The 12,799-nt window shown below is 35.8% G+C and overlaps 1 protein-coding gene across 3 annotated transcripts; it reads right to left on the minus strand.

Annotated features, from left to right (window-relative positions):
- Positions 1-740: 740 nt before the first annotated feature.
- Positions 741-11,387, minus strand: LOC122072129 (UDP-sugar pyrophosphorylase-like). 3 transcript variants are annotated; one of them, XM_042636689.1, is made up of 18 exons: positions 11,314-11,387; positions 10,941-11,140; positions 10,714-10,818; positions 9,754-9,870; positions 9,011-9,151; positions 8,781-8,880; positions 6,534-6,661; positions 6,366-6,437; positions 6,167-6,231; positions 5,648-5,708; positions 5,426-5,543; positions 4,432-4,556; positions 3,160-3,236; positions 2,726-2,831; positions 2,497-2,556; positions 2,180-2,260; positions 1,196-1,435; positions 741-1,098 (listed from the first exon to the last, which is right to left on the minus strand). In XM_042636689.1, exons 2-18 carry the CDS (start codon positions 11,055-11,057, stop codon positions 931-933), a joined length of 1,881 nt encoding a protein of 626 aa, XP_042492623.1. In that variant the 5' UTR covers positions 11,058-11,140; positions 11,314-11,387; the 3' UTR covers positions 741-930. The 3 variants fall into 3 exon arrangements, with proteins under 3 accessions (XP_042492623.1, XP_042492622.1, XP_042492621.1); XM_042636688.1 differs by having other exon boundaries at positions 11,253-11,376; XM_042636687.1 differs by lacking the exon at positions 11,314-11,387 and having other exon boundaries at positions 10,941-11,304.
- Between the last annotated feature and the right edge of the window lie 1,412 nt (positions 11,388-12,799).

Below are 12,799 nucleotides of genomic sequence, written 5' to 3' on the forward strand. Positions count from 1 at the left end.
TTCCTAAAATCAAATTTCCAATTTAGGGGAGAATGAAAGATGATCTGTTCTTAACACACAAACTAATGAAAATTTACCTATGCCTCAAAATGTTTTTTTTTTTTTTTTTTTTAAAGAGAAATCCATATCATTAGTTCATTACTATACATTCAGATGGGGGTAGGAGAGAGAGAGATATCTTCCATGCATATGCATTTATCATGCACTTAAAGTAGTACTTCAAGACCAATTAGCAACCAATTTAGAGGACTACCAAGATGGTGCAGTGACTAGTGAGAATACATGGACAACATGGGGAGGTCACGCCTACATATGGGATGGTATATGATTGAATTTAGGTTTGAAATTTGTAGTGTGACCAACTCACATCATTTTTTCAAATATCTAACTGTCCAAGGATTATATGTTTAGATTGCTATCAACAAAAATATGCCCAAAGTTTCCCTCATTGAGTTGGTTGGGATACTTTGTTTTTCCACATGGAAGGGTCAAATGGCAAATCCAACCATCAGATACCTAAGAGACGATCTAGGTATCACATGTCAAATTTTAGACTCAAATTCAATCGCTTACTACCCCATATATTGGCATGCATTCTCATATATGTCCATGCACACCTACTGGAACTCTTAACAACTATTGGATCACTTCTAATGTGAGCAGAGGACCTTAGGATCTACCCCTCCACAAATTTCAACCCCAAGCACCTGACCATGGCTTGGTTATGTAGATCGTCAAAATAATAACAATAACAATAAAACTTTTTCTTTTAACCCCCAAACTCCAAGGCCGTAGGCAGCCTCACAATTTTTGTCAAGTAAAGGTATATAAAAGGAGGGCGTCCCACCAACACAGGAACCCAAAACAACTGACACAAAGGGGGGGAAAAATAAAAAAATAAACCCAATGTACAAAGAAAAATCATTGTAATCAAGGCTTAAATGAAAACTTCCCAGGCTCAATGTAATTCAGCTCTTCCTGCTCAACCTTGTTAATTCTGAAACCCCTAGTCCTTATTTCTTCAGGTACTGAAGCATCTTTGTAATCAACTTGTTCCAGGACCCACCCTTTGTTGTGAATAGATCCTCCCACTTTAACCTGTTAATATCAAATAAAACAAACAAAGATAATTGAATATACTGCATACAATTGTAAACTCTCGCGTCTGAATTTGCATTAGGGAGTCATGTCATACCTCTGCATCTCCAACTGAGTTCACAATGAGAGCTCCATCCAAAGAGAGATCCTCAATAAACACATTACGCCCATTTAGGACCAAGGTGGACCTCTGAGAGATGGTACAGCTACCTCCCACTTTGCTTTTAACATCACTAAAAGTCAGCGCCCATTTTGGTTTCCATGCAATACGAGGCCATACTTCTACCTCTTGTCCATTGAGTACCTGAAGTACAGGATCATTTATCTGGACACCAGCCTGGAAAAACAAGAAACACAATATCCATGCTTCAGGTCTCTTTTGATAGCATTACAAAAGTAAACATGTTTCAAAATGAACAAATACAATCAAATTTGCAGCTGCTGTAGATTTGACACAATGCAAACAGGGTTCAGTGAGTAACCACACAGAAGACGTGGACTATAAAGCAGAGGAATCTATGGTTTCACATGATTAAATAGTTTTCACATGGGTTATGATCAGTCTCCTATAATTAAAACAACTACACAACTATACAAAATCCCATATATATATATATATGTAGATAGATACATATGTATTATGTATATATATATATATATATATATAGGGAGAGAGAGAGAGAATTAAAAATAGCAGTTGAACAAGTCGTTTTAACTTTCAAGGGCATGGAATTCCAACAGAAAGTTTGAGAAATTTGGCTTATTGTTCTAATGCCACCAGAGATAAAACAGAAAACTGCCATGTATATATATATATATATATACATACATCTATACATATGTATATACATACATTTATCTATACATATATGTATATATGTACATATATAGGGAGAGAGAGAGAGAGAGAGAGAGAGAGAGAGAGAATTAAAAATAGCATTTGAACAAGTCGTTTTAACTTTCAAGGGCATGGAATTCTAACAGAAAGTTCGAGAAATTTGGCTTATTGTTCTAATACCACCAGAGATAAAACAGAAAACTGCCATGTTTTAAACTTCGCATAAGATTTAATAACAGATACCTTCCTAAGAATGAGGCTGTTTGCCCGATAGATGGCCGTTTCCCCAGAAGTAGCACTGTGGTATGGGTTTCCCTTTGGTATCTACAAGTGAATAAAACAAATTCTTAGTGAAAAGTAAGACTTCAAACTTCAGGAAATTGAGTTCACAACCTTAGACCAGTTCAGAAAAATTCACCAAAGGGTTCTAGTAGGTAGTAGCTAAAAGTGGGAACAGTAAAATATTACATATTATGAGAACAATGAAACAGTGCACTTATGACAATCACAATCACTGTCATATGGAGATAGAATTGGCAATGGCATTGTTGCATTTTTACCTTTGCTGCATCCTCAGGGTTGTTCTTTACAGGTGCATAAGCAAGCCATGTATCCATCACCTAAAGGATCAAATAATAAATACTCATAAGTACAATTAATTAACAAATGCATTTACTACCCAAGAGATCTTGATGTAAATAACTAAATATCTCAAGTAAAAAAATAAATAAATAAATAAATTGGATTTACAGTATATCTCAAGTAAATAAATCAATTGGATTTACATACTGTAAATCCAACTCTTGCCGATGGAGGCAATGTTTTGGGATAGTCTTGCATCATACACTCCAACCGGGTGGAAGATTTGAATGAAGTCTTGCTAGAATCTTTGTATCTGCAATATAAATGACAAGTAGATAAATTTCCCAAGGCCATACGACTTTTCTCTAAAAAAAAAACACAAAACTCAAAGGAAATAGATCAGTTTGATCTCAAAATTTTAACAAAAGTACCCAACTTGATCAAGAAAACAAGGAGAAAAGGAAGTCTTAGATATCAGTATGTTAGCCGAAATCTTAGGATCTAGAAATATTGACAGCTCTGGAGGGAAGAAGGAGCTTTGCATTGCACTACTGCAGTCAATAACATCTATGCACCTTACATCATGCCACTCTGTCAAACATGTATCCTTATTTTACAACATTTATTGAGAGAGGAATTACTTGGGATTAACAAATTCCTCAATAGCACCTCCTGTTTTTGTGAGCTCTTTGATGTAAGGATCTAGTTCCAAAATTAGCTGCATGATAATGTAAGACAATACAAGTTAAGCATCAGCCAGGAAATAAGTAGGGTTAATAATGTAGAGGGAAACAGGAACCCCATAAATTATGAATTTATTTGGTTTCGTTAAATGAAAATGTCATAGACCCACCAAAAAATTGATTGCAGCTTGATGCAAGGTTTTAAGTATCCACTGATACTTACCGATAAGTATCAAATTTTTAAGGTACCAATATGATGCTTATACAAATATATATCTAATAATAACATATATATACATTGTATCTGTCAAACGAACCAATATGGATTGATACTGAACAATAAATGAAATGGCTTGATATTAATCAATACTTACCGTAAAACCTGCAGAAAAACAGATTCATGGTAGCATAGTTGTCACGGTGTCTAGACAACCAAGGAATTGGAGGGGGCCTAGACACAAGGCAACAGCAACAAGGCACCCGGACGCCTAGGAGACACCTTGACAACTATACACAGTAGAGAAGAAAACCAAGACTCTTTGAAACCTATTTAGTCCGACATTTTGCTTCAATTTGAGTTGGAAATTCCATTCCTATATAAAAATCAATTCTAACCCAGAAAATTGCATACTGTTTCGATCATTAAACTTCCAAAAATCTCGGATTGAAGTGTTTAACTTGCGCAAGTGAGGTAAGTTCGAAAACCTAAACTTTTTTTGCTTAAATGTTGCATTCAACTCTGCTTTTTGCCACGAATCAATAGATTAAGTGGAAATGGCATTATTCATTGCATCGAACTTGTTTTTTTGCATGAATTTGAGGAGCAATTTGTGATTTATTAACCATTTCCATGTGTATATCATGTGTCTATCCGATATGATACCATACGTCTATTAAAACCACCATTCCAATATCGTTACTTAAATCCTTGTTTCAATGAGATTTTAATATGACAATCTTCATAGAGAAAACCTCTTAACTAGAAAGTTTCAAACTGTCCTATTTAGAACAATTAGCGATTTAGGACCAAGAAATCTCATGTGCATTGAGACATCCTAACTTTGCAAATTATTATGAAACTAGTCCAGAAAACTGGAAGCTAAAGTGTGTCCCTTCCAAACAATTATGGGTAGAAAACTAAGAGAGCACAAGTACCTGAAACAATGTCCAGTTTTATTGATATCCCATAACCACAAGGGGGGGAGGGAGGCATTGCATCAGAAACTGTACCTGGTTAATATTTCCAGGAAAAGGAGAATAACCCGTTTCACAATTTACATCTCCATCAGCATAGCCAGTTGCCCTAAGTAGAGGATCAAGCTGATTGTACTCCACATTGATCACCATCGTCCTCCCTGAAGTCAGTTCATTGTGCAACTAAGTACCTATGACTGGAAGTATGAATTTGTGGTCCACATGGCACATGACATAAACAATATATGTATATAATTATAGCTGATTTCACATACAAACAGAGCCAAGAGGAAATTTTGTAAAAGAACTAGATATTTTTAACTGATAAAGGTACCATACAACCATGTTCTCATGGAGAACGAAGATGGCATACAGACATGTTCTAATGGAGATAACCTGTGGCCGTCCTGAGTCTATTTTTTTCTAAAGCCCCTCTCACAAAGACATAACTAATTTTCATCATTCTATGCAATCAGGGAAAAAACATTCTGTTATTAAAAAATTGTAAGGGAATAACCTGAAATCTACAGAATGGAACAAAAAACTACTTGTTAAGAGAGGAAGTTTTCACATTATATAGGCACATAAGAAACAGCCACAAGTATAATGCAATTGGGAAAATGGAAGCTAGATCTGCTCTAACAAAATGCAGAATATGCATATCATCAACAGATGTATCCCTGAACAAGCAACAAAAGCCGTTGCAATCCTATACAAAAAAACCAAGAGAAATCAAGTCTCTTCACAGATTACATAGTGCAGCCCACAAGATCAAGTTCAAAATTTTCTTCAGTGAAAATTCTACTCACAGTTCAGTCCCTAGAAGAGTGTACATTTCCATTCATCAGGAAACTAAGCACATGTCTCGATCACAAAAGGTTTTATGAAGAGCAAGAGATGTATAAAATAAGACACAGAGGTTCCCACCAGATTCCCTTGGCAATTATTTTCCAAATTGTTACCAAGCTTACTGAAAAATCAGAAAGTGACAAGGAAGACCATAAGCAGAACATTATCAGACAAAAAGTACCATCAGTATGAGTAAGCTTGGTGATTCCCCCGATAGCTTCTTTTGCTTTGCGAGGAACAGCAAGAGAATTGACATGATATTGTTTGATGGAGCTTACACCAAGTGCTGCAGGAATTGCCTAAGTACATACCAAAGGAAGCGAAAGAAAATAAGATTTTATGTTTCGGAAGTTAAGATTTGATAAAAGAAACATATGAATCTGAGTAAGGCCAAGCAACAAACCTTGAAGAGAAGCCCATTAGTGTCTTGGAAAAATAGAACCCATTTCAGACCTGCATCATGCCTGAGAAAACAATGAAAAATGAAATAAGGACACAGCAATCATATCCAAACCAAATCAGAAATAAGGAAGAAAAAAATTCCAAGTTGCAAGACACTAGTACTATTAAATCTTACGATGGACCAAACTCGGAACTATGAAAAAGAAACCCTTTTGTTTTATCCTAAAAATTGAAAATATTTTTCCTGTGGTAGTTAAATTATCTAGTTTCTCAGATTTATGATATTGAAAGCTTGTATTTTCGGAAAATATCATAGCATATTCTTAAATGCATATCATTTTCTGTAAATTAGTAGATTAAAATATTTTACATTTTTTTTTTTTTTAACTTATATCTCATTTACATCATATACACCTTCCAGTTTTATTAGAACATCTGGTTACAGAATATATTTCCATTGATACCCAAAAAAAAAAAAAAAGAGCTTTAATGCCAACTGTAGGTCAAAAAATGGACATACCATTCATTTAGCAGGCCACTGGAAAAAAGAAGTGAGTGCACATCACCATGGCCATGTGGCTTTGTCTATAAAAACAAGACCAAAGGTTAAACACAAGGAAAGCTTCAGAACACCAAAACTCTGATCACCATGCATGTTAGAGGTATGCATAGGACTCTTATACCATGTATCCAGAATACAGGTCAAACAAGATTTGTACCTGAATTCTATATTTGTTCTTAGGGTCTGCTGCAAGCCTAGCATTGTTATCATCTAAGCATGCAACTTTTTCCTGAAACAAGCATTAAAAAACAAGGGAAGAAAAATAAATTAAACCATTAAAAATGAAAATTTAGGTGGCTTCCCAGTTCATTTTTTATTTAAGCACCTGTTTTAGCAGTTTCACTTGTGTTGGCTTCATTCCAAAATAAGCATTTGACTCCAAAAGCTCCAAAGTACGTGAATGTGTGTCATCCGATGTCATTATCACCAAAGGTATCTCAGCTTGGGATTGGCCTAACAAAACCAAGAACAAAATCATCAGTCAAAAAGCATAGTAAAGAAAAGATGTTAGTAAACTACCAGCAACAACAGCATTACTAGTGTCTTAATTATTTGCACATGAAACCTATGTTCATAAGCATGTGGGAATTACAACGTAGTCTATGAGATGGACTGTTTTGTCTTAAATTTTGGGCCAACCATTAACATAAAACTGCTGAGGTCTTAGAAACCTCTAACTTAATAGCAAACAATGCAATGATTTACTTCTCCAGGGGATTTTGTCAGGCTGACCTCCTCTCAGCCTTCTTATTCATTTTGTGTTTTGAGATATTTGCCACACTTCTCGATTCGACAATTGATTCCTGGCACCTAGCTCCACAGCACTAAAATATATGTCAATTTCATGAATGATGTTTTTCCTTCCACGGAACATCCTCCTCACTCTCACTCACTTTTCAGATCTGGTTGGGTCCTGAACACTCGATATAAATGAGATTTCCAGTTGAAGTATATATTAGTAGGAAAGAACTAGAACTGGTGAGGTGAAAGACAGTTCCAGTTGGCGGAGGAAGAAGCACAAGTAGAAGAGAGACTGACGAGAAGACTATGTAGATTGAATATCTACACTGTATATATATATATATATATAAACAGAAAATGCAACAGTAAAGTTGCTCCATTGTGACCTAGTGGTCGTGGGTTTGAGTTGGGAAACACTCTCCACGAAGCAGGGGTAAAGCTGCATACATTTAACCCTCCACAAACCCCACAGTGGCGGGAGCCTTGTGCACTTGGTACACCTTTTTTTATATAAACATAAAAATTATACATGTATGCCCTTACAATTCTGGATATTACAAATAAGAACAAAGACATATACAATTCCTTTTCTATCCTTACAACTGTAATTCTAACACTTCCAATATCTCCATATCCCCACCTCATACCACAAATCCATTATAGACTCTCTTCCTTTGAGTTCAGGCCCACCTGACAGGTTGGAAAATTCAGGTCAGTGTCCCAATCCATATTTCCTTAGTACTTGTCCAGTTATCAGTTGCCTGCTTCAGTCCATCAGGATATGGATCACCTTGTAAATTTTTCCTGCAGTGACCGGCTAACATTTAAGTGGCCCAGATGACAGTGTATTCACAGAGTTTTCAACCAAAACAATAGGGAAGATTGAATCTCAAATCCCATTTACACTTCAAGTATGCCCTCTTGTCCAAGCATGCAAAGTCTAGAATAAGTTTCATACAACATCCTTCCTTAAATCTCCTGAGTGCAAGTCTATGGACCCTTGGCATTTAAATCATATTCAATCTCTCCTTCGAAAAGGGATTCCCCAACAAATATAGGATTGTTTTACCATTTCCATTTGAAGGATCCCTGGGTCCCCTCGCTTTCCCTTGCCCCTCCCCCCCCCCCCCTTCTTTTTCTTCACTCCCATGGGTTGCCTGACCTTATCAATCCTGAAACCCTTCTTGGAGAATCCCTCTTTTACATTCCATGCGACCACTCCATGTTGTCTCTTGCTACTGTGACTAGGCAAAACACAGGGATAGGTGACTCAAGTAACCTAGCAATATATACAACTGTAGAAGGTAGTATCATTCAAAATACCGGGCTACCGACATGTTTCCATTTTCCCTTCACTGGATACCTACCTCCTTTAATTTCAATATACAAATTTACAAGCAGGTGACTTGATGACTTAACTGTATTTATTCTAAAAACACTAGCTAAAGAGGCCACCAGAATTTGACAAAGATATAAATGTAAAGAAAGAGGTCAGAACCCAATATAAGTTCCAGTTTGACTGTCCCGGGAGGGATAGGCTAGAGATGGTCCTAACCTTCGGCCTTTTTTTCCCATGAAGTGGCCACTCTCAGACTCAAACCTACATCTTCACACCGGTAGGACAAGTTTTTACCATTGTAAAAGTGACTGTCCCTACCAGGATATAAACATAATTTTGGGACTAAAAGGAGTTGAGACAAGAAACCATCAAGATTATAAAGTAAAGCGGAAGGAATAAATAGAATAGCAAGAAAGAATAGATGGTGTTTAATTTTCATGATGAAAACTTGCAACTTCCTTTAATAATGACCAGTGACTTGAGGTAACCAACCTTCAGTCAATTGACAGCTAGCTTCTTGCAGGACAAGAATGGATTCTATGTAGTAATGCAAGAAGCATGTTCCTGTTGTGGACTCTGAAGGAAGAGCGACCTGCAAAATGTAATGACCCAATTTACCACCATAAACTGGCCTCCACCTATTCCAGTACAAGCAATAATGAGAATAATCAACCTGAGAGCTCCCAAACAATTTTATATACATGCATGATGACATGGTCTACCTTTATTCCATTGTACCCTAGACGTTCCCCAAGGCCACCAGCAACAAGGATAAAGGCAGCTCTCCGTGCCTCCCTGACACCAGTCTCTTCAAACTTCACAAAGTTGTCATCACCAAATGTCAGAACCTCCCCAGATGGAACCTGCAAAATATTTCTCCCATCAATCAAACCCAAGTCAATAACTTTCGCCTAAGGGTATAGTTTGATAAGCTCAAGATCATTCTGAAAAAAAAAAAAAAAAAAAAACTTGTAACAACTCTAGAATAGAAAAAGTGTAAACCATGCCAAGAAACTACAGCGGCTTTTGTGCTAGTTATCCAATGAAGACCTAATGGTGTTACCAAACAAGGGAGACAAGAACATTATGTGAAAGTTAAGAAATATGATTCAAGGGCCTGAATCAATTCGCATCCAACCAAAAAGTATGCCCATTTACACAAGAACATGAACAATCAAGACAGATAAGCACCTTGGTAAAAAACATTTTATCAGGCACTAGAAAGAAAGATGAGGGATCAACTATGGCCCATTGAACTCACAACAGCGTTCAGGCTGGTATTCTATTCTGGCAACTCTTCATGTTATCTCAGAACCTCACCTTGTTGCCTAAGCACTTACGCAACCCCCCCCCCACCCCACTGCGTTGGTTCACCTTGGCGCCTTGACAACTATGGGTTCAATATATAGAAGCTTAAAGAAAAGGTCACAGGTAGTTAAATTTAATAGTAAATGTAAACACTTACAGAAGGCGTAAAACCATCAAATGGATTTTTCCCTGCTTTTGAATCCGCCAGGAGTCTTCTAGCATTTTGAATATAGGCTGCCAAACCGCGGGGATAGCTTGCATTTAACCGAGCAACCTAAAGGAAACAAGTAACCCAAATGAACATGAAAGATAGCAACAGTAAGAGCAGTTTGACAAGAGGTACCAATCAAAACTAGCTACTACAGTAGTTAATTATCAGAAATTAAGAACAGACTCACAGAAAGGATGATAGCATGTTAAATAATGAACTTCACTTTAAAGAATGATCACTTGTAAAAAATGGCACTTAGAAGTGCCATAACTTTAAACATACTGTTTCATTTTCTTTTAGATGAATATTTTTACACCACGGTAGCTTCTGATTCATTTAATATTGTAGAAAAACAACATTGCTAATATCCACCACACCAGAAAGAAAAAAGGCTTCAGCTGTCACTTTTTGTCACACCAGGTTACTTTCTGGTCATTTTGTCACTTGGAGATGTCCTCAAACTACAAAATAACATCCATGTCCACCTAACGGGCTTCACATATCAAAAATAGATTTTTTTTGTTTTGTGGATGGGGGGCGGGTAATGGAAAGGAAATTATAATGAATCCTTCCACAGTCACATCACAGTAATGCATACTTTAGCATTCTATATCACCATCCCCAGGACATCACTATTGTCTAGAGGCCCTACTTATCTTTCAGAAAATTAGATTTCTGTTCTTAGCTTTCCCTTCCATTTTTCCTATAACTGATCCATAAGTTAAAACTGCAGCACAGAAAATAATGCAACAAGAAAATCACAGCACAGTAAACCATTTTGAGAACATCCAAAAGAATAAAGTAAGATAAAGACGAAACTTTCCCTCTGAAATTTAGATCAAGATAACTAAAATAACAGGAAAGAAAACTTTTTATTCCGAAAGGAAAGATAACACAAAAGAAAACCTGATCAAAGAAGCCTTTTTTATCCTCATCGTCGACTCCTGGCTCTGGCCAATGCTCGAAAAGATGACTCTGCCCCATCTCCAATAAAATCTTCGCAAGTTCAATCTGGGTAACCAACAAGACTCAAAAAAACCAGACAAAAATACAATAAAAAGGAAAACTGATTGACAGAGCTTGATCAAACTATGATGCCATACAAACCCAATTCAGCAATTCAGAGATCTAACCTGGTCGGGCGATAGAATGCCGAGATTCTTCTGGAGGTTAGGGATTGAAGCAGCCCAATCTCCATTAATCCCAAGCTGCGAAAGCTTTTCCGTCGTTGATCCCAGTTCCGTCGCCATCCTCCGAGTTGGGAAATCCAGAGGAAGAAGAAGACAAAAGAGAGAGAATTGAAAAGCAAAGACGAAGCGGAATTAACAAATCTCTGAAATGAATGAATGAATAAGGAAAAATATCAAATTTGGTACTAATTAACATGGAAAATTCGGAGATACGAACAATAGAATTCAATAAAGGAAGGGAAGGGAAGCGGTTACGAGTAGTGGCCGGCGATAACCGGTGAAAAAAGCCGTTACTTGACCACGATTGGTTTCTTACCCGGTTTCAAAACTTTGATGCGGACGTCAACACAACACTTGATGATTGGAGTCATTTCCGTTTTAACTATTCTCACGTTTAAAAAACCAATTTCTACAACTTTCTTTTTTAATTGATTTTTTTTTCTCCTAAATATTTTTTTATATAAATAAAGTTCTAAAAAATTTACAAAATTTGAGAAATCTTTACTTCTTCTTCTCAAATCAATCTTTAGGGTTCCAATAGAGATTCTGGTATGATCAGTGTTTTGGTTCGTTGTATCGAAATGGGTATCGGCAGTATTGAATGTTTTTTCCTCAAAAATATTGATATATTATCAATTTTGACCATTTTATCCTTTATCCATATCATATCATCGATTTAGTATTGGCTAAGTGTCAAAATCTTTGCCAGTTGAGCCAATTTGATCCTGATACTTAAATCCATAATACCAAATGTATCCTTGCTTAGTTATGTGACTCGAGTCACTAGATTGTGGTGTTAAATTTTGAATAAAATTATGTTTGATTGTCAGTGATAAATAGAAAAAAAAAAATTTTTTTTGAAAAGTGAGAAACACATAAAATAATTATTGCATCATCATGATTTTTTTTCACCACGATATTATTTTCAAATTCTTTTTTTTTTATTAGTCATTTTTTGACAACCAAACTTATTCCTAAGGTCATCGAAGGATAGAAAACAAAACAAAACAAAAGATCTTTTCTAAGCATATGCCACTCACTCAAAGCATATTCCTATCATATATAAGCCAACTTTTTTTTATTCTTCACCATAAACAAACCATTCATTCCATAGATGCTTCCCCTTTTCTTTTCTTATCACATAAGGCATCTATTTACACTTGCTATTAGTTTAAAAAATCCGATTTCTTAGTGCGAATCAAGTGAGCTTTGATATATAAATCTTTTTTTTTTTTTTTTTGGTAAATGATCTGTAAATCCAACCTATTAAGAAGTTATTAATGTTGTACTTGATTGGTTTATTTTCTTATTTTAGAGATTTTGTAATTGAGTTGAAAAAGTCAATCAAACAAATTGTGAGAAGCTCTGTGAAAGAATTAATCAACTGTAATGGATTGGGTCTGATAGTGAAACCAGATAAACTACAGGAAATGTGTCAATCTAATCCATATTTTTTTTTCAATGATTGTGTTTTCACTTTTATTTTTAGAGACTTCAATTGTACTGCGGATTCATATCAAATTGTATTGCACTTTTAATTCACTACTAGAAATGTGTCAATCTTTTTTTTTTTTTTTTTTTTCTTCTTTTTTGGTAAAGAAACATGTCAATCTAATCCAACACATTTCCACCTAGTAAGTGATATCTAAGATTGTATTGCACTTTTAATTCACTACTAGAAATGTGTCAGTCTAATCCAACACATTTCCACCTCAGTAAGTGATATCTAAGATTGTATTGCAGTTTTAATTCATTACTAGAAATGTGTCAATCTTTTTTCTTTTTTTGGGTAAAGAAATGTG

This window comes from Macadamia integrifolia, chromosome 2 (genome assembly GCF_013358625.1).
Source record: "Macadamia integrifolia cultivar HAES 741 chromosome 2, SCU_Mint_v3, whole genome shotgun sequence".
Classification (NCBI taxonomy): Eukaryota; Viridiplantae; Streptophyta; class Magnoliopsida; order Proteales; family Proteaceae; genus Macadamia; species Macadamia integrifolia.

Bases quoted from the DNA above. Each gene is read 5' to 3' on its own strand.
- LOC122072129 (XM_042636689.1), bottom strand. From the start codon at position 11,057: ATGGCGACGGAACTGGGATCAACGACGGAAAAGCTTTCGCAGCTTGGG. The intron at 9,152-9,753 runs GTAAGTGTTTAC...AATATTTTGCAG, and splicing joins TTGATGGTTTTACGCCTTCT to GTTCCATCTGGGGAGGTTCT. The intron at 2,261-2,496 runs GTAAAAATGCAA...ATTCACTTGTAG, and splicing joins ACCCTGAGGATGCAGCAAAG to ATACCAAAGGGAAACCCATA.